This window comes from Protopterus annectens, chromosome 13.part0, assembly GCF_019279795.1.
Source record: "Protopterus annectens isolate FY-2018-M chromosome 13.part0, PAN1.0, whole genome shotgun sequence".
Taxonomy (NCBI): Eukaryota; Metazoa; Chordata; order Ceratodontiformes; family Protopteridae; genus Protopterus; species Protopterus annectens.
Genome location: NC_056747.1, coordinates 792867914 through 792892371, shown reverse-complemented (window position 1 = coordinate 792892371; position 24458 = coordinate 792867914). Strand labels below are relative to the sequence as shown.

Sequence of the window (24458 nt, the reverse complement as noted above, 5' to 3'; positions counted from 1 at the left end):
AGAGATTCTCTATATGGTGTCTCCAAAGACATAAGGACCCCCTTCTGGCAGATGTCCCTTTAGTCTTAGCTTGTGTATGAATTAAAGCAGATGTTTCATACTCTTCTGTGAAAGTACACCTCTCTGCTGTCTCTGCCTGCCTACCTCTGGAACCTCATTTACTCTCCAGGCCAGATGTAAAACATTCTTAAAAGGGGTCTTACACATAAGACCTGCCAGAATGCCTACTCCACCACCCTGAGATCTGTACTATGTCCTGGAGAAACTCCCGTTAACTCCATTCGAATCAGCCACTTCTGCATCACTGCAGATGTACACACGGAAAACGGTCTTGCTGGTAGTCATCACTTCTGCAGGAAGGGAGTCAGAGCTTCAGGCACTCGTAGCATGCCCCCCTTAAACTATCTTCCATAAAGACAGGGTGACCCTGCACACCAATCCCCTCCATGCCCAAAGTGGTCAACAAACTTTTTACTAAACCAATCCATTCACCTACCTACCTTTTTCTCCTCTCCTCTAAATGACATTGAGAGAATACTCCACTCCCTGGACATTCACAGGCAATTAAGATTTTATCTGGGCAAAACCAAAACCATCAGAAAATCAAACCAACCTCTGTTTCCTTCCATCCCAGAGCCCTGGGCAAGGCAGTCTTTAAACAAACTATTTCCTGTTGGATCAGAAATACCATTTCTTTCTGCTACTCATGCCATGGAAAGGCCCTGAATAAGGGGATCAGGGCTCAATCCACTAGAGCAGTAGCTTCTTCCAAAGCCTTCCTCAAAGGCTTGGACACAGCTAACATCCTTGCAGCAGCCACCTGGTCCACTGTGCATACCTTCACCAAACATTACAAACTGGACCATATCTCCAGAGCAGGTTTTGCTAGGGCAATCCTGCAAGGATTTCTGGACTCTGCTACCTCTTCTTCCACTCTTCCTCCTTCCTGAGCTGTGGTACTTTCCCACATTGAGTACTGCAACATGAGGAAAGAAGGATATAGAATAGTTGTGTAAAATCTTACCATAGCCATAGATGTCCTTCTCTTCCATGTTGCAGTATTCCTTCCCTCCCTCCTTCCTGACCCCTTTCTTAAATAGTTTCAGGATGGAGAGACTTCATTGAGCCCCTTGCCTGCACTAGGTCCATTATGTGTCAGTCTGTGGCATTTCACCTATCTGAAATAAATCTTTTGGCTTTTCCTAGGCTACTGTCCGAGTGGGCAGTTAGTTCTGAGGTCTATGCATGCAGACATCAAATTTAAGTCCCCTGATTTATGACCCTACGTGTAACATCCCACGTACTTGCAGCAACCAGGCTGAAAGCTTTTGTATAGGAGCAGACATTCGGGCCGCCTGAGGCAGAGGATCCCACAGTATGAATACTGCAACATGGAAGAGAGGGACATCAATGGTTATGGTAAGATTTTACACGACTATTCTTTAGAGTAATGGTAAGTGTGGAAGAGAGGCATGGTGGAGTGGGTGGTGAAGTGTTAGGAGTGATTTTTTACAGACTGGTACCAGTAGGAGTGGAAAGGAAAGGGTCTACAAGAGAGTGGTGAGACCAGCTATGTTATATGGGTTGGAGACTGTGGCACTGACAAAAAAGACAGGAGTCCGAGCTGTAGGTGGCAGAGTTAAAGATGTTAAGATTTGCAGTGGATGTGATTAGGATGGACAGGATTAGTAGTAAGTATATTAGAGGGTCAGCTCAGGTTGGATGGTTTGGAGACAAAGCCAGAGAGGCAAGATTGCGTTGGTTTGGACATGTGCTGAGGAAGGATACTGGGTATATTAAGAAAAGGATGCCAAGGATAGAGCCGTCAGGTAAGAGGAAGGCCTAAGATAAGGTTTATGGATGTGGTGAGAGAGGTCATGCAGGTGGGTGGTGTGACAGAGCAAGATGCAGAGGACAGGAAGAAATGGAAACAGATCCGCTGTGGCGACCCTTAATGGGAACAGCCGAAAGAAGTGGTGTTAGTTTGTATCTTTTACACCCATGTTTTTCTTAAATTTTCCTGTCACATTTGAAAATTTTTATACTTTTCAATCGTTTAGTTTGTCTTGTAGGTGTCACTGACACAGTTTCTTCTGAAGTGTGCCCTGTGATTGAGACAGCTGTGTATTTTTATCAATAAATTTCTAAAAGATGTATCTTTTTCTCTCACAGAAAAAAGCGGAAGAAGCTCACAGAATTTTGGAGGGGCTTGGTCCAAGAGTTGAACTGGTATGCATGTTTGAAATTTTCTCCTTCTGCAGCATCACTTCAATCTGAAACCTTTTTCTTTCATTAGTTGTGGTAATTTGTTCACATGCAGTATATTTGCAGTCAGTAGTTTTGTAGTAATTTGTCAAAATGGGAAGTACACTACTAAAGTAATATGGGAGTTACATTTTCATTAATTTTTCATTTGGTTTGTCAGTGGTATCACCTTTGTCATATTGTTTTTGCTACTGTAGAAACTTTGTTCATGTTTTTTTATTAGAATAAGTGCAGATATAGCATTGTCTTTTGTGGAGTACCATGGTAACAGTTTAAGTACATTGCTAAGAGTCATAAAGCTTGCTAGTGAAGCTGCTGTCAAGCTAAGTATAAAAGATTAAACTCTGTAGAAGCCTATAGCCATAGTCTCCTGTGATGACTGCTGTTGTGCTTCTGATGATTAAATTTCATTTGTTTTGTTTGCATAAAAATAAATGAAACTGAAGACCTCCACTCCCTTTTTCGACAGAGACCTTGTTAGTTACCAGACTTGATCAGGGCTAAGCAGCGTACAGGTAGCTGGTGGTAGGATTGAGACCTTCGAACTTCAGCTACTTTGGCGTTCATCTCCCAGTTGTTGCAGTTTGTAACAAAGTGTAGATGTGCTTCATCTCCTGATCTGAAATGCTGCAGATTATTAATGACTTGCCTGTAAAGTGTAAAGCTCTGCATCTTAGTGTTTTTCTTTTCTGCTAAACTGACATTTACATGCATTTGTGTCTTTGTTCTGGTGGGCATCTTCACTGAGGTTAATTTCCTTTTCTGCACTTAGTTTGCTGTCTCCATTTGGTATGTGTAGCCTAAATGGCTGCAAATGTTTGAAAAGATTAAGCACACTAATTGAAAGGTGGACCTTTTTCCTGCATATAAAGTTATATAGGCAGTGTTGGTACATTAGCAGGTAGAATGTGTGACTGTGGCCTAGGTAACCAGAGTTTGGTTAGTATCTTGGGACCTTTGTGGAGCTGGCAGGAAGGGGTGAATGTGACCATATTGGATAACATGGGACGGAGCAGGATACATATTTCATAGCTTCCTTTGAAGGGGTGGCTGAGATACCAATAAGCAGCCTGGGAGCTGCTTTATAGGCTCAGTAAGGCACTGCTGGGTGGTAGCTTCATATTGGATGTGTCTAAGCTTGCACCTACATGGGGAATAACCAGATTGCCTGTCCACCTTGCCCAGGGGGGTGAGGTAATCTCTGGGTAAACGGAACAAATATGTCTGATGGGAGTGGTGGGTTGCTTGGGGGTTGGCAGGCACAGGAGCCAAAAGCTACATACATAAAGAAAGACAGTTTCTAAATGCAGTTAGAATTTGTCACTTGAGTTTATCTAATGTTAAAAGGGACTTTATTTTAGAAAATTTGCATAAGATTTGGGTTTATTGAAAATAAAATTGTGACTCAAGGAAGGGAACTGTTTCCAAATTAAACTGTCATTCTATTATTCTCTGAAAGTGTCATAGAAGCATTTTTGTTGTATAGATTACTTGAACTGTCTTCTAAATTGTGTAGTACAGCAGCATGTCTAATTTGTTTTGAAGCATTTGTGCAGAATTCAGGTATATTAGTGGTTGTAGTACAAACGTCCTCTCCTTTTCTTTTCTTTAGAGCACTTTTATATAGATTTCAGGTCTGGGCATTAATGCTCTTCTAGCCTGTCAGTATACTAAAGCAGTAATTACCATAGTAAGTGGCCAAGCTGTGTTTAAGAATATGTTGAATAGTCCTTGCTTTAAAGTAATTTGGTAGTCTGTTCCAGGCAACTGCTGCTTTCCGTTTGAGAACCGTTTAGTACATCTTTCATGCCAGTATAATCTCATACACATTATTTGATGCTTGTCTACTGTTCTTTGATAACATCAAGTATTAACAGAGGTGGATGTCTGTAAATGTTCAGTATATCTGAATTTGGGCTCCCCTTAACTTGAGACACTGTCCAAGTGCAGATATTTTAATATTTCATAACTTAAACTTTCACATCCATGAATGCCTTGTGTATATTTTGGATGTCCTTTCCACTATACTCAAGCAAGTTTTAGTTTCATATTATTCCATTGTATATTTTGTTACCTACAGTAATATGAGAGTTATAAGCATTCTACTACTCTGTGTTTTTAGCATGTGTTTATTTAACTGTAATGCCACATTTGGTGGTTGCATTCCTTCACAATTTGAATTAAATGTTTTTCAGGAAAACATTCTAAATGAACGTATCCAGTGGCCTTTTATAGAAGTTGAATAAACTCTGATCTGTGTGGAGGGAATTATCCTTGTTGGATATTTTAGTGAGATATCATTTGCCTTCAACTTCAGCTATTTTTTCTTCGTCTGCCTGGTTGAGGATCTACAGCATGTTCAGCATCATTAGATCACTGTTGCAGTAGCATAAGCTTTATGGGTTATGACAACCAGCTGGCTTTCAAAGCTTAAGGTCACCTTCCACACAGCCTAACCACCGAACAGCTTGAGGAGAGTAGTATAACATTAGTGGATAGGGTGCCAGAGTTTCAAAACTTTCTTGCAGGCAAAGTATGCTCTTACTTGTTGCAGGCTCCGAGTGGTTGACTGTTGGATAGTGCTCTTTAAAGGCCGGGCAGATAAGTACCCCATACCTTCTATTTCAATGCTTTTTGAAGAGCAGTTCAAAAGTTGTTTTCTGTTGATATATATAGCTAGGAATTAGGACTAATGGTTTTAGGGGTTGTCAGTTGAAAAAAATAATTAAGGTAAAATGTCTGTCAGTCTGTAGCATTGACTGACCAAGGCTGTGCTACCTGCTCATCAGACATTTTGTGTTGGTGGAGATATTGATTGGGCTTCAAGTTCTTTCCTCTATGATCCACTGAAAGAAAAGGGTTATGCAGAAGTTTTCGGTTTTGAAGACTGCTTCCTCTTTGCTGAGTGACTCTGCTGTAGCCAGACCGCTCGTTGCTTTCTCTGTTCCTCTGGTGTTGGTCCATAAGAAGCCACTTGGGACTGAGAAGTAGGCATGTCCTCTGTGGCTGATGGTCTGCTCTCTTCAGGTGAGGAAGGACCGCACTTTGTCGGTATTGGAGAAGGCAACATACAGTGGTATACTGCAAAGCTGCTCTGGGGAACATGATTTCTGAGGAGTCTGTTCTTTTTCTTGGAAGGTCTTCAGGGGGGAAAAAGACACTTCTCCTGTATCAGAAGGTCTTCAGGATGGAAAAAGACACTTCTCCTGTATCACATAGGATAGACAGGTAAGATTGGCTTGGTTTTGGTAAGGTGTTATTTCAAACCTTTCATTTTTTTCACCATGAATTTAAGGAGGTTTTTCTCTCTCTGATTTTGTCTGAGGGACAGGAATTAGATTTAGTTTGTGTTTCTTAAGTTCCTTTCCCCGGTGGGGGGCATTCAGTCAGCACATCACTCCGAAGAGTTGTCCTTTTCTGGTACTATATTATCAGAATGAAGGAGTTATTTCATTTGGAGCAAAAAGTGCTACCGGAACCCCAGCAAACAGTATTTTGAATTGTTACAGGTGGATTTTCCTCAGTCTACATGTGTTCTTTTGCCATCATTAGAGGATGCTTTCTTTGCAGTTAGCAATTAAAAAGTGTGATAAACTATGTAAGGTTCATTAGATCCAGCAATTCTTTTTTTTCAAACCCTTGATCAGACCTTGCAGTGATTTCTGTGTGAAAGCCATCTTAGGCCAAGCATCTTTTGGCAGCTAACTCTGTCTTTGTGAGAAAGATGGGAAAGCCTTTGAGAGGTGTGGGGAGAAAGTTTGTTTCCTGTACCCTAGCCTTCAGAATAGATAATTGTCAGGCTCACATGTCTAGGTTTTTTATGATTTTCTTTGGCAATATGAGAAGTTAATTGCTGAACTCCCTTCTTCAGGGACTAAGGCATCTGAATTTAGTATCTTCTGTGCCTCAGGTAACCAGACTCTTTCTTATGACTCTGCTGATGCCGAGTCTGTGATAGGAAGATTTGCCTGGCTATGCTCCTGAATTTACCAGAGGATGCCAAAGCTTGAATGCCCACCCCTAGACAAAGAAGTATTATTTAGCACTTCTGCTGGTGTGGTCCTTAAAAGATTTTGTGAAAGGAGAAAGTTCATTTAGGGGGTTACTCAGAATTTTCAACCCTCCATGGCAAAATACAATAGAAAATTTTCTTCAGGATTAGGTTCCTTTTATAGGAAGCAAAATAAACAATCCTGTCAAGGCATGCGGGCAAACATAATTTAGCAAGGCAGTGGCACAGAAATTTAAATAAGAAGAGAGAATACTCTCCAGAACCAAGGAAAAACTTAAAAAAAAAAAAAAAAAGGCTAGACTGACACTATATACCTCTTCAAGGTTTCCCCCTCCCTACCCTAGAGTTCTAGTGAAGTTGTTCCAAAGCCTAGGTATTCACTTCTCTTTCCTTTGTGGCAGCAGATAAACTCAGACAGGTGGGTTCTGAGAATCACTCAGAAAGGTTACAACTGGTAGTGGGACTCCTCTTCCTCGATTTTTCTCTGCATCCATCCAAACTTTCCTGTTTTCTCATATCCTAGATCAAGTGCTATCCCAGGGAGTTATAGAACCTGATGTTCTTCGTCTCACATTGCTGCAGTCATAACCTGTGGGTAGTCCGCTGTCCTCGATCGGCGCGAATACCAAAGAGCTGGGCTGGCGTCGGTCATTGTCGCCTAGAGCTGACGTCAGTACGTTGTAGTACATAAGCGCATGACTGACGCCATATCCTCAGTCTTTCTTGCCGCGTGGTCCGAAGCAGAAGCAGCATTTGCAAGTGCCGTTCGGCGTTCTGAAATTTTCATTTATCGAGTTTCAGACCGAAGATCAAGTTGGGATAAGTACCCCGTTGGGGAAATCTTTGTCTTTTCTTGCCTCAGTTATCCGGATGTCAGAAAAAGTTAATTGCATTTCTTGTGGGAAACAGATACCTCATAAGGATTTTCATTCTTTCTGTATTCCTTGCTTAGGGCCTAAGCACGACGTGGTCGGGTGTCGCTTTTGTGCTAGATTTAACAAGCGCACCATTAAACGGAGATTAGACTGTGCCAGGCTTGTTTTCGGTAAAAGGTGTAACTATAACATGCCGTCGGATCCTCCGACGCCCGCTACCGCTAAAAAGCGCAAAGATAACTCTTTGAAGTCTAAACCGGATGAGTCGTCCGTTGCGGACGCCGGTTCTACGGAGCCTCCGGTTGAATCTGTGGATCCTGCCGAGGGTTTGGCTGAATCCCATGGGGAACCTTTACTTTTACAGGAATTGGCCTCCCAGGAGGTAGGCCCGGCTGAAGGTGCTTCTCAGGTGTCTGTAGTTCCATCTTTACAGAAAGTTATTAGGCCTTCTACTTCAGTGGCTAAAGCCCATGCTAAGGCCAAACCTTGTCATGTTGGCCCTGGTCATAGTTTTAGCTCTCCAGCCCCTGTTCCTAAAAAGCATATGTTAAAAATGGCTGAGGACTTGATTACTTTGATCAGGGGTTCTATGCCCCCCCAGAGAAGATTCCTAGGGTGGAGGCAGATTTAGAGGGGATGGATCATTCCTCAGACTACTCTTGATTCCTCAGCTGAAGAAATTCAGGAATTCCCTTCTTATTTAGATTCGGATGCAGAGGACTCCTGTCCTTCTGCTTCTCCTCCAGAGGATTTTTCTTTTTCTGAGACTTCACATTCCATGAGGGAGCATTTCAAGTGGGAAGGTCAGGATTTTTCGATTCTCGAAAGGCTCAGGGAATTTTTGTTTCTGCCACAGCATAGGCCCTTGGCTATTCCTCCTGTCTTAGAAGTTGTTCAGGATGCTTTTTCTGAATCTTCCCTTAATCCTGATTCTTTACCTCCTGCCCCTGTTAAGCCATACAGATATTATAGAGTTCCAGAAGCACATAAGTATTTGTACAAGAGCCCTAGAGCTGATCCGGAAACTATTACTCAAGGTCCGAAGGATATTAGGGCTTCTGTGGCTAAGAATCCAGTTCCTTTGGATAAAGAATCTAGAGCTTTAGATAGATGGGGGAAAAAAGTGTACACCTCCTCTACGTTGGCTATGAGGGCTTTGAATTGCCAATTTCATATGCTGAAGTATCAGAATTTTTTGTTAGGTCACTTGAAATCTAAGGTGGATGCTTTATCTGAGGGTATAGAGTGTCAGGAGCTCCAGGAGTTGGTTCATGCATCAGATCAAGTTGGCAAGCATTCTTTGCAGTGTGGTTTCGATGCTCTTCAAGGTGGCTGCTACAGGTTCAGTTATTCGTAGACATGCCTGGCTTAAGGATCAAAATTTGTCAGAGCATGTTAAGGCTCGGATTTTGGATGCTCCTCTTCAATCTGAGGTACTTTTTGGTCCTTCTGTGGAATCAGTTTTGAAAAAGATGGAAGATAAGGCTAAGTCTATGCAGACTGTCAAAGATTTTATGCAGGTGCAGCCCCCTAAGTTTAGTAGGAATTGGCTTGCTAGAGGATGGTCTTTCCCTTCTTCGGATTATCAGTCTAAGGGCAGGTCTAGGCGTGGTAGAGGCAGAGCTCACGCTCAGGGTTCTTTCAGACCTAGGACTTGGAGTTCTCCTGCACAGTCTTCTGGTGAGGGCAGGGGTCAGCCTTTTCGTAAACAGACCCAATGACCTGTATCTTCCGCTGCCAGACCCTTCTCTACTGGCAGCTCCTCTAGGAGGAAAGTTGGGACTTTTCAAACAAAACTGGCATTTGGTCACCCAGGACAAATGGGTGTTGGATATAATAAATCACGGGTACAAGTTTTATTTTCACACTTTTCCTCCTTTCAAAGGCATGCCGGATGTGCCTCCTCAGCAAAGGATGGAGGCTCAGGAGCAAATTTCTTTACTTTTACAGATGGGGGCAATTCAGGTGGTCCCCCCGTCAGAAGTAGGCCTAGGTTTTTATTCCCGTCTATTCCTAGTGCCAAAGAAAGGAAACACTTGGAGGCCAATTCTGGATTTGTCCATTCTCAATACCTACCTAGACATTCCAAAGTTCAAGATGTTAACATTACAACAACTTCTGCCTATGCTAGGCAAAAATCATTGGATGGTAACCCTGGATCTCAGAGGCCTGTCTTCACATCCCTATCAGGCCCAGCTGCAGGAGATTCCTGAGATTTCGGGCTGGTACTTCTCATTATCAGTTCTCTGCATTGCCCTTTGGTTTATCTACTGCGCCCAGAGTATTCACAAAAGTTCTGGCTCCTGTAATTGCTTTTTTCAGACAGAGAGGAATACAAATTTATCCTTATCTGGACGATTGCCTGATTCTTGCTCAAAACAGACAAGTTACTACAACATCTCCAGTATGTAATGGCAGTTTTAAGGTGCCTAGGGTATTCTGTGAATGAAATAAAGTCCAGTCTAGTTCCCTCTCAGGACATGTGCTTTCTGGGTGTGAGACTGAATACAGCTTCTCAGATGGCATTTCTGACCCCGGACAAACAAAGAACTCTTCATCTATATTTCCAGCAGTTATCAGTAATGTCCAGGCTGACTGCAAGGACAGTCCTTCAAGCCTTGGGGTTCATGGCATCTTGCATTCTAGTACTTCCCAATGCCAAACTGCATATGAGGAAGCTACAATGGTATCTCAAAAGTGTGTGGACTCAACACTGCCACGGTTTGGACACTGTCATTCGGATTATACCTTGCATCCAGAAGGAATTCTTGTGGTGGGCTCAGGAATGTCACCTAAACAAGGGACTCTCTGTGACCCGACCAGAGGCGAGTCAGATCCTAACGACGGATGCCTCGGCTTGGCTTGGGGAGCACACTTCAATGGGAAATGGATACAAGACAGGTGGCCTCCCAAACTACTACATTTGCATATCAACATGAAGGAGATGTTAGCAGTCCAATTTGCATTGATGGCCTTCAAGGACCTACTTCAGCCGGGACTGGTGTTGATTCAAACAGACAACACAACAGTCATGTGGTACATCAACAAGCAGGGGGGAACCCATTCCTACCCTCTTTGCAGACCAGCAATGATTTTGTGGGAGACTGCTCTGAGTTTGCAAATCAATCTTCAAGCACGGTTTCTGCCAGGAGCACAGAACTCCTTAGCAGATGTATTGAGCAGGCAAATTGTGGATCCCCACGAGTGGAAACTGGATCCTCAGGTATTCAAACATTTGACAGTGGCTTGGGGAACTCCAGACATAGATCTGTTCACTTCTCCACTGAATTTTCAACTGCCAAAATTTTGCACAAAGATGTTCCACACAAATGCTTGGAAAGTGGATGCTCTATCTTTCAGTTGGAACAACCTTCACGTTTATGCTTTTCCTCCTCTGCCTCTTCTTCCCAAGGTACTCTTGAAAGTCAGGCGGGACAAGCCTTGCATGATTCTGATAGCACCAGATTGGCCACGTCAGCATTGGTATCCTCTGCTGAGGAGTTTAATTCAGGAGCCTCCTTGGCTTCTGCCACAGGTTCCTCATTTGTTATCCCAGTCAAACAAACATTTTCTCAATGTTCGGGTGCAGTCCCTGCATCTAGCAGCCTGTCGTATTCTGTGATGGTGCCGGTGGGGTCTCAGCTTCCTCAACAGGTTTTAGGTGTCATTTTGGAAGCCAGGCGGCCTAGTACTAGAAAAGTTTATGCTGATAAATGGAAGAGATTTTTTCTTTGGAGCACAGCAAAGGGCTTTGATGTTTCAGTGCCTAATTTGAGTTTTGCACTACAGTATCTTACTGAATTACTGGACAAGGGTTTGTCATTCTCTTCTGTGAAGGTTCATGCTGCAGCCATTTCTGCTCACTATGATTGTGACCCTCCTTTATTTTCTCACCCTTTGTTCAAACAATTCCTTAGAGGGGCAAAGAATATAAGACCTTCACGTAGAGCTCCTACTCCTTCCTGGGATCTCAATTTTGTGTTGGAGAAGCTTACTTTACCTCCTTTTGAATCTGCAGCTACGTCTGAATTGAAGTTTTTGTCTTGGAAGACTGCTTTTTTGTTGGCCATTACTTCTGCTAGGAGGGTATCTGAATTGCAGGCACTCATGGCAGTTGAACCCTTTCTGATATTTCATAAGGATAGAGTTTCTTTGCGAACTAACCCTACTTTTATGCCTAAAGTGATTTCTAATGTGGCCTTGAACCAGTCTATTCATTTGCCTACTTTTTATGCTGATCCCCAAAATAAGGGGGAAAAAGTCTTGCATTCTTTGGATATCCACAGGCAGTTGCGTTATTACTTGAGCAGAACTAAGGAGTTCAGACAGACTCAACAGTTATTTGTTTCTTTTGCTTTGGGTTCACAAGGGAAAGCTGTTTCAAAGCAGACTATTTCAAAGTGGATTGGACAATGTATTGCTTTTTGTTATTCTCATCATGGGAAGGATGTTCCTGCTGGGATCAGACCTCATTCTACTAGGGCTACTGCCACATCTACTGCTTTTTGAGGGTGTAGCTACTAAGGATATTTTGGAGGCAGCTACTTGGAGTTCAGTACACACTTTTACTAAGCATTACCATCTCCCTCTTTATTCCAAGTCCAGGGCTGGGTTTGCCACTGCAGTTCTACAGGGCATGTTAGCAGCTCCTAATGCCATTTAGTTTGCCAGCCTCCCTTTTCCTTTGCTTTGGGATTCTACCCACAGGTTATGACTGCAGCAATGCGAGACGAAGAACATAGTACAGTTTTGTACCTACCATAAATGTAGATGTTCGAGGATCTACATTGCTGCAGTCCAATTATCCCTCCCTCCTTCCCCTCTATAGTTTGTGGTTGCTGTGTTTTTTTAGGATTATCTTTATTTCCACACTGGTAGTTGTTGGGTGTTTACTATTTTGGCTCTGGCCTTCTTAGGCCTTCTGACATCTGGGGCAAGAAAGACTGAGGATATGGCGTCGGTCATGCGCTTATGTACTACAACGTACTGACGTCAGCTCTAGGCGACAATGACCGACGCCAGCCCAGCTCTTTGGTATTCGGGCCGATCGAGGACAGCGGACTTACCCACAGGTTATGACTGCAGCAATGTAGATCCTCGAACATCTACATTTATGGTAGGTACCAAACTGTACTTTTTTGAAACCAAAGAAAGAACCAACTTGGAGACCTGTCCCAGTTATTTCTATTCTAAACCTTCACATCAAAGTCCCAAAGTGCAAAATGCTTTTGCTGCAGTTTCTGTTCAGTCTTTGAATTTTTCTAGACACTATAGATTTAAAATATGATTATCACATTCAATTTCTTAGATTCCCAAATGCTTTTTATGTTTCTGTGTCTGGTTTGCATTTTCAATTTTGTGCCTTACTCTTTGGCTTATCTACTAGAGTTCCTAGGATGTTTACAAAATGCCCGACTCCTATAGTAGCCTTGTACAGGCTGCAGGGCATTCACGTTTCCATATTTAGACAACTGCCTTATTTTGTAGATTATTGTTTTTTTACAAGTTGTCAATCTCTTGATTGGGTTGAGAACTTTTTTCTCTGATTTTTCTGGGAGATCTGGATAAATTCTTCATAATGGCTTTTCTTGATGCCCTGACTGACATTGTTGCAGCATTCCTAATACATAGGTTATCATTGCTGACATCTTGATGGGGTAAAAAAGCATTTACTTAGTATCTTGCATCAACTGTGTGACATTAATTTGCAAGTGTAAGGGTATATAGTAAGATGTATAAGCATAATTCCTCAGACTATTTTGCCACCAGCCCGAACGCAGGCTGTGTACATGTTGGACTGATTTTCATTTGGTCATTGGTACTGTTAATTGAAATACTCAGATAAGTGCCCCACTGAGGTACCATCCTTAAAATTTCTTTTTCTTACCAGTATTAGAGGTCAGTTAGAAGGGTAAAGTGGGAGAGTGGTAGGCAAATCCCATACAAAAGACTTGAATAATCAGAATCATTTTTGCTTAGGAGATTAACACAACTACAAAGCTTGTTCCACCAGCCAGACCTTTGTACCAAAGACTGTTATGATTCTGTTTGTCCTTGGTGACCCAACGTCTGAAACTCTTGACCCACTCCAAGATGGCTGATTCTGCTTCCCTGGATGTACCGCCATGACTTGAGCTTAAAAGGCCTAGTAGTAGTCCCTTTCTGACTCTGACTTACCTGCTGAGGATTCTGAACATCAGAGCTGTGATGACTGAGGATTCTGCAGACAGAGGCAAACCTCAAATCATATCAGAGGGCCCAGAGAGTATCTGTCAGATCCTACTTGGAGAAGAGATCCCAGGTAAACTAATCAAGGTACGTCTGGGAACTGAGCAGCTGCATTTTAGTACAGGTGGATGCTACTTCAAAACAAAACATTCGAAAACTAACATGTTGCTTCCCCTGAACATCCTCCTTTCTCTTCTAGTGAGAAGGCATGGATGGATTTCTGTCTAAGTTTAAGGCCAATTTGGCTTTGAAACGTTTTCTTCCTTCTCCTGTCAACCCCCTCCTCCACTTCTCAAAAGACTGCTGTAGATTCATTTTCTGAAGATGAGGAGGATTCTGTTTCTGGTCATTTTTTGGCGTACTCTCAAATGTGCTTTCCTGTCCAAGTCTGTTCAGATGATGACATTTCACCTGACTCTCCAGCAAAATACTTTTTGGAGAGAGTGTCTTAAATTAAGCATTTTGAGTAGGAGTCTAGGCAGATCTCAGAGGTGCAGAAAAGATACTACAACGTTTTGGAAATGGGCACCCCAGCCCATTCCCCTGTACCCTCCTGTTCGTGAGTTTTTTTTTTTTTAATGCTTTTCAATCCACTTCTGCTGCCCCTAACACCCAGCCACCAGCCCCCAAAAGACCAGCCAGGTTTTTAGAAAGTCCCCGATCTTAAGTTTTTGTTTAAAAATCCTGTAGTGGACCCTTTTGCAGTTTTCCTGTTGTCTGCTAAGCCTTCTCAGTTACTTCCCAATGCCAAAGCCATCTGTTCAGGTAGGAATAACAGGGCTATGGATAGATGGGGTAAAAAGGTTTATACCTCCCCTACTTTGGTGTTCAAGGCTATTTAGTTACCAAATACCAAAAAATGCACCAGGAGGGCAAATGGAAAATGTACTCTTTATTACCAGGTAAATAAGGGCTCAGCTCCGAGGAACAAACGTTACCAGTTCTTTGGGAAAAAAGCTCGATAAGGTGAGTTAGTTCTCCCTTGAGCTCAGCCACATCTTTCTTCAACTCCAAAATCTCCAGACTGCCCTGTGCCAAGATCCGCAGGTAATCCCAAGGAGTCCAAGGAATCCATAAGCCCAAATTGCCACAAAAAAAAATACTAAAACAAATGAGTGGCAAAACTGATGTATAGTCTAACACTAATACCAAAAAATGCACCAGCAGGGCAAATGGAAAACACATTCTTTATTACCTGGTTAATAAGGTCTCGGCTCCAAGGAACAGACGTTACTAGTTCTTTGGGAAAAACGCTCTATCAGGCGAGTTAGTTCTCCCTGTGAGTTACCAAACCCAGATGACCAAATACTTGATACCTATTCTCATTTTCTTTTAACTATAATGGTGGTAGATTTACAGGATACTGATTCTAAACAGATGTTATCCTGACTTAATCAAATTACAGAAGTGGCCAGACAGAGCACTGAATGTAGTGATATTGTAGAGGCCTTGTTCAGAGTAGCTGCTACAGGCTCTGTAATCTGCAGGTATGCATGGTTAGGTAGTAGTCAAATTCCTGAGGACTTGAAAGCAAAAATAATGGCTTCCCCTTTAGGGAAGAATCTCTTGTTTGGCCCCCAAGCTGCCAATAGTTTCAAAACCCTTCAAGTGCAGGGTAAAACCGTGAAAGACTGCAGACAGCTTCTGTTAACCTCTATACCTAGGTAGGTACCAGAGGAATTACCCAAGCAAACGTAACCCTTTTGTCAGAAGGGGTCCTAGGCCTAATCAGAAACACAGGCAGGCTCCCAGAAGATTCCCAGATAAACTGCAAAGAGATGCCTCATCTACAGCCTCCTGGCCCCCCAGCCCTACTCTGCTGTTCGCAAAGGGAAAAATAACCAGACAAATGAGTACTATCTGCTGTAAAGAAAAAAAAAATAATAATAATAATAATTGTTGTGCCAGGTCTTGGATACAGATTCTCCATCTAAATGGCTTACCACCCCTTTCCACACAGATTCATTTGCTCACACCCATTTTACAGGATCTTAAAAGCACAAAAGAGCTGGTGTTAGAAAAATTTGTAGGAGAGGGGTTTTACTCGAGACTTTTCCAATCCTGAAAGGAAGAAAGGTGGTGGAGACCTATACTAGATAAATCCTTGCTAAAACATCTTCTCAAAAGTGCCAACTTTCAAAATGTTGTCGCTGCACACTTGACTTTCATTGTGCCCTAGGCTTTTTTAGTGTTCCTATATCTAAAGGATGCTTACCTCCACTTACTAGCTTGGACCCCTTGCAGGAGATTCCTCAGGTTTTGTACAGAGTCATTTAACTATCAGTTTACTGCTTTGTCTTTTGGGCTTTCCATGGCCCCAAGAATTTTCACAAAGGTTCTGGCATCAGTGATCACCTTCTGCTGAACCCAGGGAGTTCATATTTTCGCCTGTTTAGTTAACATGTGAATTCAAGCTACTTCACCACAAATTCTTATGTAGCATGTCTGGTTCACCCTTCTCCTGTCTCAGTTGGGGTTCACAATCGACTACAAAAATAAAAATCTCCCCATAGCCATCTCAGGACCTAGTTTTTCTGGGCTGCAGTCTGGATACAAAAGGAGGGCAGACCTACTTGTCTCAAGAGAAGGTGCAGAGCCTTACAAACTACTTCGACAACTTTGGCTCCCTTAGCCTATGCTAAGGAGATCCTAAGGGCTCTGAGGTTCATGGCATGTTCTATTCCAGAGTTCTCACCCTTGCCGTACTCCTCCATATGAGGAAAATCCATTGGCACCTGAAAACAGTTTGGCCTCCGCACTCTTACTCTCTGGATACAGTGATATTTCTTTTACCCTGGCTCAGAAGGAGCTGTTATGGTGGAAGGATCAGGTTAAACTCAACCCATGGCTTCCTTTCACACCATCAACCCCAGTTCAGGAAATGCACATAGATGCCTCAGATGAGGCATGGGGGCCCTGGACAGGCACACAAATACTACTGAGGGAACACATCAACATAAAGGAAATGAGGACCCTCATCCAAGCTCTTCCAGTCTATTCCCATCTCTGGAAACCAGGTACCCTATAAGTGTTAACAGACAGCACAACAGTAATGTGGTACATAAGCAATGAGGGACCAGATCTTACCAGTTGTGCACATTGATACAGAAAGCCTGGAGCTTTGCCACCCAGTAAAACATGTCACTCCTAGGATATGTTGGCACATGCTTTAAGCACGTCCTTGGAGGAGGACCCTCATGAATGTATCCTGAACAGACTGGTTTTCCAGGACATCATTCACTGTTCAGTGACTCCTTAGATCTGTTTGCTTCCAACAAACAACTTCCCCTGTTTTGTACCAGAGACCCTTGCCCCTCAACTTGGGGGACAGATTCTGTCAGTGTTTGGTGGACAGGGAAGTGTCTACTTCTTCACTCTACCCGTCAGTCCAAGAATTCTTGTGAAGATCCAAAAAGAAGAAAAAAAAATATTGCTAGGGATTTTTGTTTACGCCAAGGCATCATTGGTTCTGTCCTCCTTTTCTTCTAGCTAGGGAAAAGGATTACGAACTGCCATGGTAAGTGGATTTCATCACACAACTGAATGGTTACTGCTTCACCCTAGTTTGTCATCCCTAAACCTAACTCTGGATATTTTAAGGTTCTAGTTCCTTACAGGCAACTTTTTCTGAGGATGTTAAGGATGTCCTTCTATTCATCTGTTGCAGTATTCTTTACACAAGGTAGTTGCCTGCTCAGGTGACCCAACATTGGCCGGTATACCAAAGACTTTTGCTACTGTAGGTTGCACGGTAGGCCGCTATCAGATATAAGCCATAGGTGACATGGGTGCGCACCACCCTAAGAATTTCTTTGCCACCAGTCGGCTCGCCAGTCCCGGACGTCACTCTGGTGCCGGAATCGCATCTTTTACTAAAGAGAAGTGCCCCTTTGGTGAATATTTGTGTCTTTTACTGATGTTTTTTCGTAGAGTTAATGTCATCCAAGAAAGGGAAGCGTGATTGTGGAAAGCAGATTCCACACAAGGATAGTCACTGTCAGTGCCTTTTTTGCATTGGGCCCCATCATGACCATAACTATCCTACCTGCCAGTTTTGTCCTCAAGACCCTTCATTGTTGACTTTTGTCCCTCGAAATTTACTCAGAGCACCAGCGCTTGGAATATTCTTGCCAGCAGCGCGATGGAGTGTTCCTCTGCCCCAATGACCGAGCCTACCAAGTAAAAGGCCTAGGTCCAAAGCTGGAGCTGCACGTCTCCCCACGGACATCTCTCCTGAGGTGCATGATAGCTCTGAGACGTGCTCTGCTTCAGATCCAGATCCTCAGGCCGAGACAGTTTTACAGGCCGCCTTAGAACCAGATGCTGGCACGTCCAGGGGGGCCTCACAGACATCAGGTATCGATGTCCAGGGGAACCAAAGCTCATTTTGTCAGAAGACCCGAGAGGAATCGCACAGATCTTAGTGAGGGAAGAAGTCTACTCGGATATGCTTGAGTGCAGGCCTACATCTGGACCCCCTACTTTACATCAGATGGACATTCTTGGTAAGAAAAAGCAAAAAAAACAAGCATTCTTCACTTCCTCAAGACCCTCAGAAAGAGTGGCAAAATTTTGCCCAGGGATTGTTCAAGGCCTTCATGGCCCTGGGCCTACCTCCAGGTCTCCGAGCTCCTATTACGTTGTCGAAAGACAACAATGTCAAATGTACAGAAGAGCGAAACTGGTGGATATCGACGTTCGGATTGCAGTACAGTGAATAATATTTGCCCTTTCTTCACTGTAGTGCAATCTCAGAGTTGATATGTATATTTAGCGGGGGTGTGGGGGGTGCAGCCCCCACAATAAAAGTTTTGATATTCGGCCTTTTCACTCTTCTGAGCGTTCAAAATTTGTTGTCTTTCGACAACGTAATATGAATCCCAGGTCTCCTCCCCCCTTTCTCTCCTGGCCTACCTCCCCTTAAAAAAGGGGCAGACAACAACTTACTTCAGAGGAAGTTTCTTCCTCTGAGGACAATGAATCCTTAGCCTACTAACAAATTGCTTCTCTATTAGACTATGCTTCCCCAAGGAAGACTCTAATGGGATGGACTCCCCGTGGAGGAGGTATCTTTCAGGGCAACCCTTCAAAAAATGACAGACCCCTTTAAATGGGACAGCTCATAAATGTCTGAGGTACAAAGGCGATACTATGACCTCCACTTTGAGATCCCCTTGCCCTTCAGCTATCCCACCGGTTATCCCTGCTTTTCTGGATGCCTATACTTCCACGTCCCTGCAACCTGACTCACAGCCTTCGGCCCCTATGAAGCTGGACAGATGTGAAGTCCTTCAAGACTGCAATTTCCTATTTAAGGCTCCTCTTGTCGTCCATAGACATTAAAAACGCCTATCTACATATTCCCATTCATCCCAAGTTCAGAAAATTTTTTTTTTCTCTGTGGAATCCTGGAAATTTCAGTTCTCTGCCTTGCCATTTGGTTTTTCTACAGCCCAGAAAGTCTTCACAAAATGTTAACCTCCAGTAGTCTCTTTCTGCAGACTCCAGGACAGTCAAATCTCCCCTTACCTGGATGACCACCTGTTCCAGGCAGACACCCCAGAGGAACTGTTGAGGATCCTCCACTCAGCAGTTGCCATTCTTCAACATCTAGGATTCACTGTCCACTTCCAAAAATCTGCCCTCATCCCATCTCAAGATCATGCCTTTCTAAAGTGCAGATTTCAAACAGACAAAATGATAGTCCCCCCCCCCCCCCGCAAAAAAAAAAGCACAAGAGCTCTGTCAGACCTTCTCGTAGATCTTTCCTGTACACCAGCTGTCACCAAGCCAATTTCTCAGAATCCTGGGACTGATGGCTTCCACCATACCTTTGCTACCCCTAGCAAGACTCCACACAAGGAAGTTTCATTGGTTCCTATAGTCATTGTGGGCATAACATGCTTGTCCTCTGGAATTTCCTATCTTACTCCTTCCTTGCTTAAAGAGCTCCTGTGGTGGATACAGCAAATTAACTCAGGACTTCCCATTCACCCATTGCTCCAACTCAAGACCTTTACACGGATGCTTCAGATACAGGTTGGGGGTCTGCGCTGGGCCCACGTACTGTTAAAGGCCAAAGGGCTACATCTCAGGAAAAGGACCACATAAATGTTAAAGTTGAAGGTATTGATCCTTACAATTCTTTCCTTCCAATCCTTCCTCAACGCAGGATAGCTGAGACTCTACACAGGCAATGTGATTATTCTGTGGTTTGTAAACAAGCAGAGGGGACAAAATCCTACCTGCTATGCAGATTAGCCTTGCAGATTTGGGAATTAGCTCGCCAACTCCATTTTTCCATACAGGCGGTCTACATCCCTTCCAAACAGAACTCTGTGGCAGATACCGTCAGCAGATCCACAACACAGGCCCACAAATGGATGGTTCACAAGGCATTGTCAGACCCCCCCCCACTCTGATGGACCTCCTGCATTGTAACTCCACCAAAGCTTTGCTTATTAAATTTTCCATCTATTGTCACCTACTGCATCCTTGGCTATTGCCAAATATGCTCTACTACCAAAAATAGAGTACGGTTTACCTATGCTATACCTACACACTTATCAAAATTCAAATACATTTCAAACAACTGAAAATAAAATGTTCAGTTTTATCTTGGCAGACACATCAGTAAGCATTGCAATGAGCTGTTCTACCTATTTCTAACAGAGCAATTTTTCTTCCTGCTACTGATTTACAAAATTCTTCACTCTGGTTACTGTCCATCTCTTAAAAAAGACTATTCCAATTTGGGAAACTTAACTTGTTAAGAAGCAGGTAGGAACGCGCACACACGCACACACACACACACACACACACACACACACACACACACACAATTGTGACACGTGAGAGGGATTTGTTTAACCCCTGCAATCTGGAACAACCTTCCATATGTGGTTAATCGAGTAGTTTAAACCTTCAAAAGTTACTGAGCATTTATTAAAAAAAAAAAAAAAAAGTCTGCAGCTGGTTTAGGAATACAGAGTAATGCAATTCATTAACCTGTTCTCACTTTGAACTCAGAAAATTTCATCTGAACTGTATTTTGACTGATAATTTTTCACTGTAAATATCTGTATATTTAATGTGTACTGCTCATGGGTTTGTCTTGATGTACACGTGTGTGTGTGTGTGTGTGTGTGTGTGTATATGTGTATATATATATATATATATATATATATATATATGTATATATATATATATATATATATATATATATATATATATATACATGTAAATATATAAATATTACGTGTGTATTGCAGCTAATTCTCTTGTATTTTTTAGTTACAAGTGTGATATTCTAGTTTTTATATTTCTTCTTTACATTGTCTTTCAACTTTTCCAATTGTACTGTTACCATATTTGCAGGTGTATATGAAGTGTATGGTGGTCATGACTGAAAAGGGTCAGTAGACCACAGCAGTTACCCAGTTAAGTTGTATTTAAGTACTTTTTTTAAACATGACTAAATGCCTTTGTTTTGCACATTCTGTTAATCACTTTTGACACTGAGCTTTCAGTTTTGGCATATTTTGTAAATATAGCCACCATTTACATAGTTACATTAGGGCACCTTTCTGGGTTCTTGGAACACTTTTCTGAAGTGTCTGCTTCTCTTTACAGTTTTATAATAGTCCCTTTGGGCCTGAATTTAGTTTATTGTACTGTAGCAATGTTTGCAGGTTTTCTGTTGTTGATTGAGTTCATACATCACCTCTTATTTATAGTTTCATGTGTTACTAGGCTGTTAGTCTGGAAGATCAGTGGTAGTCTAGCCTGTGCAAATTCCTCTTATTCCTCCTTTTCCATAAGGGATTGTGGTTGTAGACCTGAATCATGTTTACTATTAGAGCCCAAAGGAAAACGTACTCTGTGGTAAATAGCATACGTGCATGGAAATGGACTTATGTGAAGAACAATAAAATATCCAGCACTAGGACCGAAAGAAAACCTATGCCATGAAGGGGAATAAAGTGCTTTTATTAAAGAAATAGTCAAGTAATCACAAATAAACTGGTTTTGAAGTTGCGCTGCTTCCTCAGTACCAGAAAAGTAATCTTTCAAAACAAATGCACTTTTAATTTACGTTGCTTACTGGTATGAAACAATAGACAAGGCAGCAAAAAGTGCATTTTTTATCTGAATGGATTTTTTCTATAAATTTATTGTATTAAATGTATTTTATATGTTAGTTTCTGTAAATCCATATAATAATGTAGCACTATCACCATCTGGTGGACAATTTGAATAATACAAAAATATGTTGCAGACCAGGGACAAAAACTGAATTACATAGTTAAACATTTTTCTTGTTTTCCTGGCCATCTTATCCAGTACTGTTTGGGACCAATTAGTTGCACCAAAACTGTAAGCTAGAACAGAAAGCACAGACTGATGTATTGCTTGGATATTATTCCTAGATATGAAGACAGTTTTCAATATTAATTCTTCTAAAGTATTCTTTACTGAGTTTTATTCTCATTTTTTGTTTTATTGCCAATCCATCTATTTTCAAATAGTTTTCCCTTTCCTGTAAGTAAATTAGCATGTCTCTGGTAAAATCTGTTCAATGTCTTGGTCTGCCTTTAAATTGCCCCAGCAATGTTGTATTAATTCCCCAACAGTATAGCTGCTGGTACCAAAAGTAGTAGTGAAACCTAAAACAGAATTGTTTTTGAGTTTTTATGGCATAACTAAGGAAGTCGTTTATGTTTTGATTTCTGGTGTGATGACCTAATTTTTCACATCTGTTGGCTGAATGGTGAGGACAAAATATCATATTTTGTCCTGGTCCTCCTCCTCCTCATATTTTATTTTTGTGATTACATTGTCCACCAGACAGTGGTAGAACCCTATTAGGTTTACAGAAGTGGTATATATATTTTATATATAAAGATTTCTTTTGTCTAAACATTTATGTTAACGTAGAATCAGTTTAGCTAAAGATACTCTTCTTATGCATTTTTGTTTTCTGTTTCATATTTTCCATTTTCTATCTGAATATATTTAAAGTAATTTTGTCATAAAAAAAAATTCTTACCTTTGCACTACACCAGGTAGTGCAGGAAGTGCTGAGCAAATGTCACCACAGCATTATGAAATGTGTCTGACAGCTGAATTTCGTGGTGGGAAAACTTATCTGGTGTTGTCAGTCTTCATCTATTCTTGACTTGGGTAGTCTGCTCCAATCCTTAGAACCGGTTTGGCCATTATACAACTTGCGCTAGCCATAAATCTCTCCAGTTAACTCTACCCACAATGCCTCTCTTTATATTACCTCAGATCTCGTTTGCCGCTCTTATCGCAAGATGCATTGGGCAATTCTCCTCTTGCAGCAGAGTAAACTTCTAAAATTTATTAGTGTCTTCTACTTTTCCTTTCTCCTCTTTTACTGGAAACCTTTGTATTCTCATCCCTACCCACTTTTTTTTTCTGGAGTGAGTTTTTTTCCATACCCGTGGGTATCCTTTCACCTACCATCGCTGGTAGTACCCCCTCTCTACCTTTCTTCTCTACTGTTAGGTAGTTCATTTACCATTGTTGGTAATCTGCTTTTTCTAATTTTTTTCTTTTACCTATTTTTAGATAGTTCTATCTACCATTGTTAGAAATTTTCTTCTATCCCTTCTGTGTGTGTGACTAGTGTTACTACATTTCTGCCCGTGTCCCCTTTTACTTTGTCTGTATGACAGACGAGCCCAAAGGCACAACCGGTTTTAAGCAGTGCCAGGACTGCAGGTGGAAAATGCCAAACTCCAATGGGCACTCCACCTGTGTTTATTGTTCAGGTGCTCCACATTTAGACCTGGAGTGCTCCATCTGTCAGGCCTACAGTGCTAGAGCCTTGGTATAACATCAAAACAAACTAATTCTTAAAGGGCTTATTAAGGCCCCCTTTGAAGAAGCCTTATCCAAGGCCGATACGGTTCCAAAGGCCTCTGGTTCCAGGACTAGTCTCAGTACCGACTTCTTCATCTGCACTAATAGCAAAAAAAAAAAAAAAAAAAAAAAAGCTGTCTTCCATTGGTTCCTCCTCAGAACTGACAGCTAAGGTTTCAAAAGCTCTCCAAATGGTGTTCAGTGCCATTGGCACCAGCCTCAGCATCGGCGTCTGCAGACTGCTTCAGCTTCTTGCTCAGTGCCATCTCCTACTGCACCACAGCTTCAGCGCTGAAAAGTGAACCTCTCTGTATACCAAGGCAAGGTACTCCCCTTCCATTGACCCTTTCTATGGTCACATTCCTAATCCCTTTGTGGAAAGGCCAGACTCCCCCTCTGGGTAGTTAGTTCACTCCTTCAGGAGTCTCGCTGAAGTAGATGTAGTGAGGTTGGTGAACCAGCTCCTAGTGGCTAGGGGTTTTTCTGCCTCCTCCTAACCCCCTCTCGGTGCATAAATGTTTTCTCCCAGGACTCCACCAGTTCTTTCTCCTCTGATACTGGAGGCCTTACAGCTCCCCACTCTGACCATCCAGGCTCCGTTTGTCCCAGCACAGATGGCCCTTTTGTCTTCTGTTCCAGAGTCTGCTCTGACTTCATTGATTTTGTCAGAAGCAGTGGATTCCTGAGATCGTGGCTCCACCATCTGGTCCGAGGGGTTTGAGTCTGCTCCTGTTTTTTATTCAGAGTTGTCCTTACCTCTTGGAACTCGGCGGTTGGGGGCCCTTCCTTGGCTCCTGATTTTCAGGTGGGTCTCTGAGTGGAGTGTGACCTCTGTTCTGAGTTTCTCTGTCAATTCCAGGCTCCTACACCTCTTGGGGGGGGGGGGTGCTGCCTTCCAGGCAATGGAGAGAGCATTGGCCACAGCAGGCTCTCGGGTGGCTCCTGCTGTGCCGGAGTTTCATCCCCTGATCCCTTCTTTCCCAGGTCTTCCACCAACCTCCATGCCTGGACAGAGTGCCAAGGCTGCAAGAAATCCCAGCAAAGGGTCACTCTCCATGTCCTTAGACATTCCTGTGGAAGAGCCACCTCAGAAGAAAACGTGTAAGAGGAAACACCTGGACTGTCCTGAAGTCTGTCACTTGAGGACACAGATTTCAGTGGGGAGGGTTTTCCTTGGTCACTCCCAGAAG

The 24458-nt window shown here is 42.6% G+C and overlaps 1 protein-coding gene across 1 annotated transcript in view; it reads left to right on the top strand.

Annotated features, from left to right (window-relative positions):
• Window positions 1-24458, top strand: part of NCOR1 (nuclear receptor corepressor 1) — a 4682182-nt gene that overhangs the window by 983469 nt on the left and 3674255 nt on the right. The window contains exon 7 of the mRNA XM_044054890.1: window positions 2173-2229. Coding sequence (XP_043910825.1) covers window positions 2173-2229 — 57 coding nt within the window. The remainder of the gene's footprint in view (window positions 1-2172; window positions 2230-24458) is intronic.